The 15,507-nt window shown below is 34.7% G+C and overlaps 1 protein-coding gene across 5 annotated transcripts; it reads right to left on the reverse strand.

Moving 5' to 3' along the window:
* Window positions 1–1,393: 1,393 nt before the first annotated feature.
* Window positions 1,394–15,138, reverse strand: TMEM106B (transmembrane protein 106B). 5 transcript variants are annotated; one of them, XM_081932241.1, is made up of 9 exons: window positions 14,980–15,138; window positions 10,590–10,643; window positions 9,071–9,124; window positions 7,899–7,962; window positions 7,050–7,209; window positions 6,794–6,934; window positions 6,232–6,281; window positions 5,453–5,506; window positions 1,394–4,692 (listed from the first exon to the last, which is right to left on the reverse strand). In XM_081932241.1, the coding sequence occupies exons 1-9, from the start codon at window positions 15,029–15,031 to the stop codon at window positions 4,554–4,556; spliced, it is 768 nt and encodes a 255-aa protein (XP_081788367.1). In that variant the 5' UTR covers window positions 15,032–15,138; the 3' UTR covers window positions 1,394–4,553. The 5 variants fall into 5 exon arrangements, with proteins under 5 accessions (XP_081788367.1, XP_081788366.1, XP_081788364.1 ...); XM_081932240.1 differs by having other exon boundaries at window positions 7,899–8,007; XM_081932238.1 differs by having other exon boundaries at window positions 9,071–9,280.
* Window positions 15,139–15,507: the final 369 nt, after the last annotated feature.

Raw genomic sequence — 15,507 nt, forward strand, 5'->3', positions numbered from 1 at the left:
GCAGTAGTACCTTGGTACAGATCCTTAATTGGTTCCAGGAGGCACAATGAATATCAAAAATGATGACTATCAAACAAAATTTTCCCATAAGAAATAATATAGTGAATCACAAGGCAGCTGACATCAACAAGTTCTAGCTTGTACATTGAGTACCCAACAAACAATGAGTATGATATAGTTTTCACATCAAAATGTGATGCGTTTCAATGCAGTTGAGTACCAATATACTACTGAATATTCTTGCCAAACAAAGAATATCCAAGCAGCTACTGTAAAAATCAGTCTATATAATATACAAATACTATACACACACAGAAATATTGTAGTCATGCTATATAGTGAGGTAAACAAATTGAGGTTCTTTAGATGTTTAGGACTGTAACTTCCACAAACGCCAGCTAGTAGGGCAATTGAAGAGGGGAATCTAAAGCCACAGCACTGCAGAGCTTGATGTGAGCATCCATCTTTGTTTTGGCAATCTGAGGCTGATTTTCTTTAAATGCTACCACTATTATTTCCATAAATAATACTAGACAGCCAATATATATAATACTTCCTGCTCCTATTCTTCCCAACAACCAGGTTGTGAAATGAGTTAGGTTGAGTGCGTGTAACTAGCCAGTTACCCAGCCACCTTTTAAAACTGGTAGAGAATTCAATTAGAATAAGGCATAATTTAGTTTGACAAATGAAACTGCCTGTGTCTTCTTTTCCAATTCCTGTCCATGTTGTATCACATCCCTTTCTCCGGTCCCCAACACCCACACACTATAAAACATTTTTAAAAAGAAACAGCTGTATTATAATTGCTGAGCTAGGAATGGGAAGATGCAGAATCAAATTTGCTCTCAGATGTGAAAGATCACTGGATGACTTTGGGCCAGTTAGTCTTTCAGCCCAACTTATTTCAGATTCTTGTTTGCAAGGAAAAGCTGGGAAAAATTCCAAGTACGCTGTCTTGAGCTCCTAAAATTGCCCCCTCAATTTAAGGCAATATTTTCTCTGAAATTGAGACATTGTATAGTCCCTGATCTACACAATTTATTCCTCTGCACTACCTAAAACAGTCACCTCCGATGGCTTACTAACAGAATCAATCCATCGGTGGAAGATTTTTAGAGTGGTTCTAATGAGACCAACGGAATATAGGCTAATATAATTCCTATAATTGAAGAGTGCATAAAATATATTCATTTATGCTCCAGATAGGAAACAATCTAATAGAATTATTCATATAATTTCATTGTATTTCATAACTGTGTCCTTATATATCCTTTAAAATGTGTATTTCTGATTAAGTTGATTCAGTTCTAAGACAATTATACAATACAGCTTTTAAATGATACTCTTTTAGCCATTCTGGAGTCTCTAAAGTTATGTCCAAAACTCATAATAGCATATAGATATTTTATTTTTCACGTTGCCAAATATTTCACAGTCTGCCACAGTTACAGAACAAAAACAATTCTCATCATTACAAAAATAGTTACCACCTTTTAGCATTTCCAGACATTAATTATATACATTTTGATACAAGGAGCACTAGTGGTTAATTAGTGAGGATTTTAAAAATGAAGTCAATTCAATAAATTAATATGTTCTAATAAAAATTATAAGGCTGTCCCAATTTTTATCAACTAAACAGATGTTAAAACAGTAATTGCCAGAGCTATTTATTTGAAACAAGTTGTGATGCTAATAAATATTGTAATTATAATTTTGTAAATGCATTTCTACTTCACAGGAAGTAGGGAGGGTTATGGTAACATTTCAAATTTATGATAACATTTCGAATCTAAAGATAACTTTAGAACCAAGACATTCAAGATACAAATAAGATTACAATAACTTTTTTTCTTCAGCAAGGGATTAACGCTACTTGCATAACCTTCATAATTACTTGTTTTCTCCAAGTATATTATTCATTCTCAACAATTTAATTTCTGAAGAGTATGACAATTTTCTATCTCAAATATGAAGCTAAATTATGGCTCAGTGAAACTTCATTCAACTGAGCTACCAATCATCAAGTCTATAGAGATCCAGTGATCCAGGTTGTCCCAATTCCTTTTTCAGGACGCAACTGGGCTTTCTTGCTTTTTCTTTGAAGATGTTTTGCTTCTCATTCAAGAAGCTTCTTCAGTCACCATCCAGTCAGAACTGAAGAAGCTACTTGGATGAGTAGTGAAAAATCTTCAAAGAAAAAACAAGAAAGTCCAGTTGCCTCCTGAAAAAGCACATTTGAGACTGCCAATTATGAACTTTTCCTTCTTAGGTTGCTCAATAGTATGGCCATTGCTGAAAATTCTGGGAATTGAAGACTACAAAATTAGAGAGTACTGGGCTAGAACAAATGGCTTATTTCTGTGGAAAAGACATATACAAATCCTAAACTTTGCCACATTCTTGTATGTAAAAAGTTAAAAGTTGTTCTTTGTTTAGAGTGAATTTATTCAAGCATGTCCAGTACAATTACAGGATAATGCAGCAACGTGTATTCTGTACACATAAAATTCTTAAGTTTAAAAATGCAGAATAGTGCTATTATATATGAAATTTATTCATAAAATTTCACTTTCTGAAATAAGCCTCTAGCTAATGTGCATCATTAAGATACCTGTGATGTATTACTTTTGCCCCCAATTTATATCAATAAAATTAATGTTTTAAGTCCTGGCATGCATTTAAATGTAAACACAAGAAAGTTCTTGGACTATTATTTTAGAAAAAAAGAGATTATATTTAAATTCTGTGTCTCTGTTTTAGAATATGTACTAGACATTTTCAAATAATGGAATTGGATTTTGATACATTTCATCAAATTTAGTGGATATTTTGGTTTATTTTAGCTCATTTTCCATTCTATCAAAATGTAATGTATTAAAATTGTATTTCCAATAGCATTTCCAGGTAATGCTATCAACATTCTAACCAAACTGAAGATTTGTAAAAAAACACACAATTGCAAGAATTTCTGCACCAGTCCTTTTAATCCAAATAATCATGTTACTTTGAATTACTCTGGTCCATTAAAATGATAAAAACCATTTGCTGCTATCTACCCTCATCTTCCCTCCTAAATGTTGCACACTTGTGGCTTGCAAAGTAGAACATAAATCCAATGAAACCTCTAGTTAACATAGTGATGTGTAAATCTTGAAGTTACCTGTTTAATTTCTGACTACATTTTATACTTATTTAATTAACACAGTGCTATTTTGTGTGTTAATTTAAAAATGGTAGTAATGGTGATGAAAATTAAAGAATCAAATAAATGGAAAATGTGTTTGTTGTTAGTAAGGTTTTCCTTCAAAATTAAGTTTAATAACTTTTTCCATTACAGAGGAATCAATATTCTGTAACCAGAAGAGGACTGATTAGTGAGGTTGTTTTTTAGATTTTAAAGTTCAAACCATCAGCTTATATTTATCTCATACCAACGAAAGCTAGTTTTATGATTTCAGTAAATCTATTTATGAATGAATTGCAAAAAACAAAAGTTAAAAATTATGGCATTTCCCATTAACAATTGCTAAATGGGATTCAAAATTATGCCTCAATACCATATCAAACACATACCTGTTAGGAAAAAACGCATAATAAAAAAATCAGTATTAAACCTATGTAAGATGCTTTCCAGCGTAGCTCTTATCAATTATTATTCCTACATAAAACATATTGATGTTATTATATGCGTGGTTACTTTGTATTTTCAGGGACTTTTCATATGTTTCAGTGAGAGATACCCATGATGTAAACCCCAAAAAGGATAGGTCTATGTTAAGGGTTTAAAGGTAACCCAATACATTAAAATATTTTCATAGAGTCAACCTTTCAGACAAGTTTGAGACTTTCAATAGTTTTTAATAATTAGATTTTTTTTGTTTTTAACAGACATTTTTAATTTTTTTTCTTTTTATTCAGCAGCACACCCCAAATGTGTCTAAGTCAAGTGTTATTCTTCCAATTCCATCCAAGTTTTTAAGCAAATTGTTGGACTTTGTGAAAAATGAAAAACCTTCCACCTGAAAAACAATTTTCAACAAACAAAATGCCAACAATGTAAACATTGATCTGTCCTTAGGTTATTACACAAGCATGTGTCATCTGATGCTACAATGGGGCGCAAATTATTTCTGTACAATAGATATTCAGATTAGACTTCAATTAAAACAATCAAGTTCTGAAGTTACTGTATCATTAGTCTAAGAAATACAAAAACATGTGCTGGGAGAGTAACATACTTTTGTTTGTATATAGGCAAAAATTCATGGATGTAAGATGTTCTCTATCTTTCCAGTTACCCTCAGTTTAATGGATTGACACAGTACTTTCACATTTAGAGTAGAAAGATTAAGTGTGGATATATTCAGTTTGTCCTTTTTTTTTTTGTTTACATCACAAAAAATAAGGAAACCTCCCAATCTGCTACTTTATGTACATCAACCTCTAAGCAGTATCATGTATAATTAAATTTCAACTTGGATGAGAAATGAGAAAAACAATAGTTGTGGTTTTTTCTTTTCTTTCTGCACATTCAATTTCTTGTCCTTTTACTGAAAAGGCTGAAGAACATTTACATATTCAGTCTGTCCCAAATGATAAGTTGTATTTCCACCACAGTCTACGTATTGGTATCGTTCCTGAGATATTTGTTCCGAGTGGCCAAAGTAGGAAGTGGTCACAGTCACTCTATAACAAAATAGAAAGGGAGAGATGTGTAGATATATTATGCATCAGGAAAGATTTTAGAAAAAACATGTATATTTTTAAAAGTAAAAGTCCACAAATGCTAACTTTAAATATTTAGTCATTAAAAAATAATAGCCAATACCACAAAAATGTAAAAGATGACATTAACTTTATTTTATAACCTCAATATAGGTTACACTTAGGTTGAACAGAACAAGACTGTTGTGTTTGTTCAATGATATGGGGAGAAAATGAATTGTAACCAAAGTTTAGGAATATTGGCAGGTAAGAAAGATGAAGAAATAAAGATTATTTCCTCAATTCTGGTGCTTCACAATGCATCTTTTTTACTATTTTATAAGTGCTAAATCCAAAATAACATATGTGTAATGCATGGGGTTTTTTTTGGTTAGCACTGAGCTGCCATTAATTTCATCAAGTGAGAAAAACAATTTGTTCAGTCTGATGTAGCTATCTTTAGCTTGTCCTCAATTTCATTCAGCAAATTTGTTATTATATGACAGGTTAAGAAATCATACTTAAAATTTAAAAAGTATTTCATTATGGTTACTTAACTTGCTTCTTGTTCCTAGTTCAAAGGAACTATGAAAAAACTCATGCATAGATCTTATTTCTCTTCACGAAAACAGAATAAGAAAGGAATCTTAACAAAATGCTAGACTCTTAAAAATATCCTATAGCAATACAAATGTTTTGGAAGTTAACTTTTTCCATAAATGAAAATATTATACATACTTACTGCATCATGACAACTATATTATGCACTTTGATAGAGATTAAAGTACAGAAATCGCTGTAAGAGAAACATTAATATTAGTGTACAGTGTAGTAATTACATGTATGAAAGCTTTTCTGAAATCAATTTCAAATGAACTTCCTTAAATCTATACATATACACACTTGATCTTAGCCAAAAGGCCAGGGTGATTAACTTAGCTGTTTATTGAAGCAACCCAACTACAACAGTTTGAAAGTTGACTTGTTTAAATAATCTATATCTAACACTATTGTCTAAATTACATTGTCTAGATTAAGACACAATCCTAACCTGCATTTAGCATTATAAAAAAACAAAACACAAAACTTGCAGATGCACTAAAGAGGGAAAACATACTTATTCATTAACCAAACTACTTATGCTCTTCCTCTCACTCCCCTCCCAAAAAGAAAATAAAAAAGTAAGAAACATATTACAAAAAAACTATCTATGCCATATCAATCTGAATCTTTCAAACATCAATACAGAATTTCAATGCAGTGCTAATAGCCAGATCTTGAATTATTTAGGGATACACAGCACCAAGAATTATAAGAAGCATTTAGAAAAACAGAAATCCTGCTGTAAAGCCAGGCTACTGCAATCCTTTTATTTAAAAAAGAGGTATTTGGTGTGATATTCTCATCTTCTACCTATATTATATGTATCAAATATATTGGCTGCTCATCTTACTGCAAGATAATTCTGGATGGCTTACAATATTAAAACATACATTGAAACTGAAAGCACAGGATACTTACTACATGTAACTCATTTCATCTTGTATTACAGTGGGTACCATATAATCAATCTGAAAGAAAAAACAAGAACAGAAACAGTCAGGATAAATATCTAGAAAACTACTATCAAATACATGTGATCCTTGCTTAACAACCACATTTAGCAACCATTCAAACTCATGATGGCATTGAACAAATGGAATATATGACTTGTCTTCAGAGTTCTGGGAGCAGCATTCCCACAGTCACAATTGCATCTGGGTGCTTGGATCACGATTACCATATTGCAATGCCCCAATTATCATTTCCCCCCTTATTTGTTGGCTTCCTACATGTAGTCAATGAGGAAGCAGGCAGGATTTCTGCAAATGGCAACCATGTGATGTCCTTGCTTAATGACCTTGTGTAGTGATGGCAACTGGAAAGTGCTGGAATTGCTGTCACTAAGCAATGCAGTCACATGACATTGCACTTTACAATCATGTTCCTTAGCAATGAAAATTCTGAATCCTAATTGCTGTAGTCTACTGTCTGTAAACCACCTGTAATTGTGATATGCTCTGTGATTCCCAGTAACTCCTACCTGTTTCATATCCAGTGGTCCAATGTGGGTATTATTGTTCAGTCGTGCCTTTCCAATCACCGTCTTTGCAAACTGTACCTGGGCAGTAATGTTATCAACTTCCACAGAATAATAATTGTTATTTGTTATGTTCAATGTATTCTGCAAAAGAAATAATTCAGGACTCTAGATTAAATGATGCTTTAACACAATCTTAAACAGCAATATAAATTATCAACCATTGAAGGAAGTGAAAGGTTTTCAGCTAAGATCTTACCGTAATATTTAAGTATATTATGCGTCTCTGTGCTTCATAATCAACATATACTGATTTGACTCCAACATACTGTACATCGACAGATCGAGGAAATAAGAAAAATACTGCCAGTCCAGAAAGTAGTAAGCATCCAATTACAGAAGCAGTCACATAAAGTTTTCTGCAGGGAGAAAAGAGGCTCTTTTAAAGTCTCAGTGTTATCTTTATACCATTCCTTTTCATTGCATGGATTTTTAGTTATTGGACATGCTCCAATCAGTATGTATTTCCAGCGCTCATTCTAAGGTTAATTGCAATTTTTTGAAATCTGCCTGCAGACACATGTACATAGGCATGCATGCATTCCTCATTCTGCCTAATCTCCAGACAATTAATAAGAACAAAGCAAAAGTTGCCAAGGCAAAAAGCAATAAGCAGGCACAATCAGTATTAGCATAGTACATTCTTTCCGTACAGCATCTACGATTTTCCCAGCAATCTCTTGGTTTTTAATATTTGGAGAATGAAGGCATGGATTAGCAAAGATAGGACAGGTGGAATTCTAGAATGCTGTAACCCATGGTAACCCTCCCACCTCAAACCAAATCAGTGCAACATGGCAAAGCTCCAAGCCTAATAGGAATTTCTGCTAATAACAAGCATCAGCAGCTCAAGCAATGCAGCCCAACCCGTTTTGTAGGCTGTTAACACAAATCATTTTGATTATTAGTACAGAGCAATATTTTCCAAGGCTAAGAGGCAAGCAGAAAAGTATGAATTTAAATATTCTGACAGTTGATTTGTTTAGTCAAAGCCTAACTTTAAAGGAATGTACCAATATCACATACAGTCATTACTATTGTAACTTACGTTCTTCTTGGCCTCAGTCTCTGATCACTATACGGAATCAAGGCAACAAGTTGATTTTCCTGTCCTGGAATATAATCCAGCATGCTGTCATTTCTACACCCAATTGCTGCTGTTATAAAGCCAGTAAAACATGCCACATGATATGCTGATGAAGCTGAAATTTCTGCAACAAAGGTCTGCATAACATACACAACTACCACAGACTAAATTAAAAAACAATGTTTTCAAAAATAGCAAAATTATCAAAAGGCAGATACTTTAAAAGAAACTGTCACATAAAATATTTTAGGGGAAACAGTTTTTAATAACAAGCTATGAAATTACATCTTTTAAATTACTGCCTTGCAAAGGTTTGCTCAACAGCTACATCCTCTTTTCAGCACTATTAAAATACTGTAATTTTGATAATCACTGAAAGTTCCTGTTAATCAATGCATATTATATGGAGGTTAGTACACGTTAGTATAGGTTGACCTCACTTAACGTTTCTGTTTAGTAACCATTAGATGTTACGATGGTGCTGAAAAAGTAACTATGATCATTATAGTATTCCATGATCATGTGATCACCATTTGGGCATTTCACAGCTGGCTTCCGACAAGTAGAGTCAATGGAGAAGCTAGCATAAAATTGCAAGTAGCAATCACATGATATCTTACTTAACTAATATGTTGCTTAACATTTCAGTTATTGGTTTCATTATTGCCACAAAACAATACTGAGTACAGACTAAGCAGAGAATATGTTTAAAGCAACCCTGAATGTACAAGATAATTTCTATTTTTTGCTTCTTCTTCTAGTATAGCTGACTAAGAACATTATGTACAAAGAAATAAGCCAAATTCAGGTTCTGAAGTCAATCAAGTTTATTCTCAGTAAAAACTACCAAAACTGAATCTTCTGGAATGTTTTAATTTTCTAAAATAGTTATATTATCTGGAAATTTTGTAATGAAATGTGATTGCATAACTTGTGGTTTTATATTGTTTGTATCATAAGATACAAAAGAAAAAAGAAAAAGCAAATCTAAGGAAATTAATCTGTAATTTGTATACTATTATTATATACAAAGACAGGCTATCTTAAGAAAACAATATAAAGACTTGTAAATGAAAGCAACATGTATTTACAACTGTAGCTATCACAGAAATTGCTTCTGACTTTACACGTACCACGTGGTATTCTCCCAGTGCCCTGACAAGTGGGACATGTGACACTATCTCTTCCTGTAAATTCAACATATGGAAACTGTGACACATCTCCATTTTTTCCATCTTCACTATGAGAGTCTGAGTGCATTAATCCACTTTTCAGGTTATCAGAGGTTGAAGCCCCATCATCTTTCAAAGCAGATAAAGGCATGGAAAGAGATTTCCCCATGTCTGTTGACAGAAAAAAGTTAATAAAAGCAAACCATAGACTTTAAAGCCATTTATTACAGCAGGATGTATTTTGAGAACTATTGATAGAATATTTTGACAACTCTTGCAGAAAGAGAAGTTCCACCAAGTCGAAAACAAATTAAAAAGTTCTGACTCATTTGTGAAATCGCAACAGGTTGTGACTTGGGAAACTTACCAAGCAAATTTATAAATAAGACCATGAGTTGCAGTGATGCAGTGATTAGAATGCAGTACTATAGGCTACTTTTGCTGATTGCCAGCTGATTGGGACTGAAAAACTATTCCCTTGTAAAGAACACAATATTATCAAAAATAATTTGCTTGACTTGGGCTATGTTTACTTCTATATTTTCAAACGTATTTTAAATACATTTAACAGCTACAGCAAATAACTAATTATGCGGTTATAAGCTGCAACAAAGTCTGAAATCCTAATACATAGTTGAAAAAGAGTATTAATTTATGGTGGATTTCCAAATGAGAACTCTTTAAGTTTCAGGTGAACCTCTGCAGTATCTCTCATTAGAATCTAAAAAAAGAACATAACAAAATGTAGAAGCCGCCACATTTAAAATAAAACTCTGTAATGTGGTCTGTGTTTCTGGAGTTACGTCTCAAATAAATTAATCACCATTTTCCCCACCATTTTTCCATTCTCAGGTTCCAGAAAATATTGTGAATCAGCCCTGGTTCACAATACTATCAAGCATGCATTTTTAGGCAACTGGGATTGTTTCCCGTAGCTCTACTGAGAAAAAAAGTTTATATTTGGAAAATACTTATTTAAATTAAAGAGTGATTATTACTATTTGGCATTCTTTCACAGAAACATTGATTGGTATACTTCTCTGATTTCTTCAGCAGTAGTGCAGTAAATTTCAAGGTTACATAATTCCCAAATCCCCTATAGAAGTAGACAGACATTTTAATAATCTGAGCATAAATATCAGCATTAAGAGATTTCATACGGGCCTAAATACAACTTATCTGTTTGACTTGGAAAAGCTCCTCCAAGGTTATTTGTATGGTATGAAAAAATGATAATCTGCTCTGAAATGGCATTCAAGAAAGAACTAAACAGGAAAGAATTATGACATGACAAATTAGTATTTTTTACTTATAATAACAACAGCGTGTTTTTCCTACAAGAAAATGTAGTGACATCAAAGAAAGTGAACAATACATTTATGGCATTAGATGGATGTTTGCCCATAAAATCATGAGCTTCAAATTTTCATTTATACCGTGCATTTATTTCTCAGTTGCCTTTTTACCCATAATTTCTCACCTATAGCTATTGATCTCAAGAGCCTGTAAGGGCTGGAGTCTCCCCCAGGTTCACCTAATAAAGACAAAGAAAAAAAATTACTAAAGACTTTGCACAAGACTGAAGCAGCCTTTTATTTATTTATGAAGTGTGTATATATCACGTGAGTACATTTTTATTACACATACTATATTTAGGTATTCAAGAATACTAATATACAAGTACTATATTAAAGGTATTTATTGGCATCAAAGATTTGGCTATGGAAGCCACAGATTTGGCTCATTCAAGTATTGAGAATTATAGATAGAAGTTTGTTTTAGACCACTTCAGCTGCAATAGTAAATTGGTTTACCTTCCCTCAAAAGATCACAATTTCACAGAGTAATGCTATAAGATTAGACAGCACAGTCCCAGGAATTAGTCACCCAAAACTATGTCCTCTGAGAATGTGCATGTAAGATTGCAGATGGTAGAAAAAACAAATATCCCTATCTATTGTGGTAAATTGTTATTGATGCTACTCTCCTATATTTTGCCTGGTCTATTCATACCGGTATCAATTACCACTGGGTGCAAGTTTAGTTTCACAAAACTAGTTTAAAATCCCATGCACACTAAATATAGTAAAACTTTATTTTGAATAAATATGCTAAGGAGTATTCATTCTATGGATTTATTTTAACAGCATATATGCTATCCAGTGGTAAGTCATAGGAGAATAAAACAAAACATTCAATAACCCTATAAAAGGAAGGGCTATGCCATAATTTCCTTAAATATATTTTACTAAAAAAACCTGTCATCATCAATCAAACCATGATTAATAAATCAATATAATTGGGTTCACACAACATTGTCAGCAGAAATCAAACGAATTGCTTTGTGTTGTAACACCGAAGTGTGAACCCAGAGAATTGCTAGATCATGCTAATCAAAGTGAAAGCAACAATGTTACAGTTGATTGTGTCAACCAAGTCCCAAGCACTGAAGATTGATAAGCACATTTTCTATGCTCTAGGACAGCGGTCCCCAACCTTTCCAGCTTTTATTGTGTTATTTTACATTGTATCTTTACTATATTTATAAATAATTCAAGGTAGTGAACATACCTAATACTTCCTCTTATTTCCTCCCCACCCCAACAACCTTGGGTGTTGTGCTATTTTCTTTGTATGTCCCTCTTAAGACTGCTTATGATTTTTTTCATTTTAATATTGTTCTTAATTTTTAAATTGTGAACCACCATCAGAATTGGCCTCTAATTGCTAAAATAAAGGTTATCATGCCACCATAATATCTTATAAGCCTTATAATATCATTTTTAAATGCAGATTAAGGTATGGAATGATCCTAATTCTCAATGTCCACATAGACTACTGCGTTCAAACAACCTATATTATTTAAGCCTTGGGAAATGGTATTCTTTTTAAAAAGAGGAAGAAACCATAAGAGCCTTGTGGCGCAGTGGTTAGAGTGCTGTACTGTAAGCCATTTCTGCTGACTCTTAGCTGCCTGCAATTTGGCAGTTCAAATCTCACCAGGCTCAAGGTTGACTCAGCCTTCCATCCTTCCGAGGTGGGTAAAATGAGGACCCAGATTATTGGGGGCAATAGGTTGACTCTGTAAAACTGCTTAGAGAGGGCTGTAAAGCACTGTAAAGTGGTATATAAGTCTAAGTGTTATTGCTATGTGTACTATCCACTCATTATATAACCAATCCATCTTTCTTTCATAACTGGGGAGGTAGGTTTGCACTCTGGCAACAAGAGTTTTTCTTCTTGTCCCTTCCTTTTCTCTTTCCAGCCATCAACAACTAGGAGATAATGACATTGTCCACGTTGATGTATGAAGTAAATGTGCAGCCAAGTAGATTCAGAACTAAGTAAGCAAAAAAAACCCATTATCTCCTGTTTTGCAATGGCTGAAGATTTTTTCCTTCTACTTTTTATGTTCTGAGGGGAAGACACTAACTCTGACTTAAGCAAGGGAAGTGCAGTGCAGTGATCACTTCTGAACCAAAGGTCATTTCAAAGTATGTCTTAGCTATAACAATACAAAAAGTTAACACAAGGACATAAAGCCATAAAATCAAGATCATATCTGAAACATACAAGGCCTCAGAGTAACTGAGGAAACCTAAAAAATGACTTCCCTCTCTTTGTCTGATTGAAGTAGATAAATGCTGACAGAATTATCTTCCTAGATATGCATGTTAACTAGTGGAAAGCAATAATGCTATAATCATCATGACTTCACTTTGCAAACCCAGAACTCCCTTGTGGTTTATAATCATTATAAAATAATTTTAGGTTTGGGGAATTGTCCCCAGTAAAAGAGAGAAGGAAAACTGCAGGAACCATGATTTCATAACCCAGTCTACTAAGACCAGCAGATATGTAAATAAACTAAAATTAGAATTATATAAACCTCAGTCTTAAACATGCACACACTTCCCCGAAGTAAGTCGTTTCTTTGCTACAAAAATCATCTTCGGGTGATAAGAGCTTCTTCCAGGCCTAAAGTACAGCAGGTAACTCGCATTGCTAGTAAACAATATTAAGATGGGCTGTTGGGAGAGTGAATTCAAGGAAAAGGAGCTGGGGAATCAAACAAACAAGGGCCCTTTTTCAAAGCCAAACCATCGCCTGCAGAATCAAATCATCACAGGGGGAAAATGGCAGCAGATGCCTTTTTGCGGGATGACTCAAAAGTCATTCTTGTTGAATTCACGGAAGATTATTCCCCAAGGTTTTTGGGCACGCAAGCTCAAATCGCCAAGATGTTTTTTAAGACTTTCCACCCCAGTACACAGCCATTTTATTTGCATTATCTACCAAACGAGCTGCTTTCACCCTTGTCCAGCAAACCACGTTCACCTGGACCGCAGTTTCTCTCCGTACGTACCTAAAACGGGATTTCTCCCGATGTCGCGCAGTTCTTTCCCTAATCGCCACCATAGCGCGCGCGCCTGTGCGCTGGCACCCAATTCCCACCCGTCGCCACCATTGCAAACCAGGCTCGTGATTCTGCCCTGAGCAACACGTCGCCGCAGCAAAGCAAGACCTTACCAGCAGCGCCTCAAAGCAACACGCTTCCACCGTATTTCCAAGCGTCCAATTGTTATGATTATGACTGTTTTTTTGCTCCGCGGGTTTCCTGGGCTCGGGGCTCACAAACAGCTCCCCATCAAGTTTCACCAGGCAGATAGGAGCGAGCATGCGCGGTGGCCGTTTCTGAAGCCCTACACCTTTTTTTGCCCTTACTTGGGGTCCTTTCTTCTTGCAGACGGACGTGAAACAAATGTAAATGCAGTAAAATAAGAAGGAGTGAGATGGTCCTGACCCGTGCTATTTACTATTTTACATCAAAACACGGTTTATGCTTGGGGAGAAAAAAATTGCAAGGCAATGTGAAGCGTGGGCGACAAAGCTGCAACGATGAGAAACAGGCTCAGTTATGGATAACAGGGAGCATGCTCAGATTCTCCTTTTGAAGTAGGCTGTCGCTTCGCCGGTAGCAAACAACAAGCTAGGATAAAATGCCGCGGTCACCGTTCTATTTTTACCCCCTTTTCTAGCAGCACTGCCAAGCACATCGCATTTCTTCCCCTTTTACAAAATATTTATTCCGGTCGATAAGAGCCAGCATATGAAATACAGAAATCTTCGCCCGGTGTGAAACAAACCTCAATATTCTGATTGCAATTACTTTTTTGCTGCAAACCCAGCTTTTCTATGACCAACAATCTTTTCATCATTTCCAATTCCATTTTTTTTCTTAGTCGTGTGCAACCCATAGACAACGTTCCTCCATGCTTCCCTGTCCTCTTCTATCCCTCCAAGAGTCCACTTAAGCTCACACTGGCTGCTTCAGGGACACCATCCAGCCATCTATGGAGATTCTCAATCATCCAAATTATGGTTGTCCCAAATGTGCTTTTGTTGGGTTTTTCCTTGAAAACCTATCCATTCTCATCCAAGAAGATTCTTCATTTCTGAACTTAACATGTTCAGTTTCAAAACATTTTCAAGGAACAAACCAAGAAAGTCCAGTTGCTTTTTGGAAAACCACCTTTGGGAGAAAATAAGACTGGCCTAGTGCCTTGTTCCCAATTAAACAGAAAAGACCCATGGAAACTATACAGTTGGCATATGACTACCAAGATAAATGTTCAGTTAAACACATAAGCTATGTTAGATAATAATGTAGAGTGGAGCTAACTCTTTGGCTTAGTTACAATTTGTCAGACCTGCAATGTAGACAAAAACAGGAAACTGACTACATGGGATGAGTAGCAATATATTATATTGAAATAGGCAACTGCATAGTAACACAATATTGCAAGTCTGCCACATTTTCTGTATTTTTAGTTTCTCTTCTTAAGCTAATCTTAGCTTGTAATACTTGCCTTCATCATCAGATATAATATAAGCATCTCCGGCTTCTGATAGCCTGATCATCTTTTCTAAGCTGTTTTCAAAATTATCTTACACCACCTATTTGATAACTAACCACTGTGAGACCAGGTGCACCTCCAAGAAAGAAAAAAAGTTAAGATTACAATGTGGAGCCAAAGCTTTTTTTTATATGCTTCTGCGCAGTGAAGCAATGATGATTTGATCATGATTGCTAATTTGACCTTTCCTGCAGGTGTTCTCAATGAACTGGGCCCACACAGAGATTAGCTGACGTTTTTGGCCCAGAGAAGGCACTGTTGTAAAGATTAAATTGCTTTCCTCCTACTTTTGAGTTGCTGTTTCTAGGGAGAACATGGTCTGGCTCTGTGGATTCGAATTTGTCTTTGTATTCAGTTTGGTAAAAAGTAACATTTATATACATTTCTGAGTACTAAAACGACTTTTAAGATTTCATGAATCGTGATTGCAAAAATAAATTAGACCAATTGGACAGTGAGACTAAGAGGTATCTGCATGTA

The sequence above is a fragment of the Natrix helvetica genome (genome assembly GCF_964273705.1).
Source record: "Natrix helvetica genome assembly, chromosome: Z".
NCBI classification, from domain to species: domain Eukaryota; kingdom Metazoa; phylum Chordata; class Lepidosauria; order Squamata; family Natricidae; genus Natrix; species Natrix helvetica.

What these genes read in the sequence shown, in the direction of transcription:
- TMEM106B (XM_081932237.1), bottom strand. Translation starts at nt 15,031, where the DNA reads ATGATCAGGCTATCAGAAGCCGGAGATGCTTATATTATATCTGATGAT. An exon ending in CTTGAGATCAATAGCTATAG is followed by an intron (nt 9,281 to 10,589) that starts GTGAGAAATTAT and finishes TTCTGTCAACAG; the next exon opens with ACATGGGGAAATCTCTTTCC. An exon ending in AATATAGTTGTCATGATGCA is followed by an intron (nt 4,693 to 5,452) that starts GTAAGTATGTAT and finishes ATTTTGTTATAG; the next exon opens with AGTGACTGTGACCACTTCCT.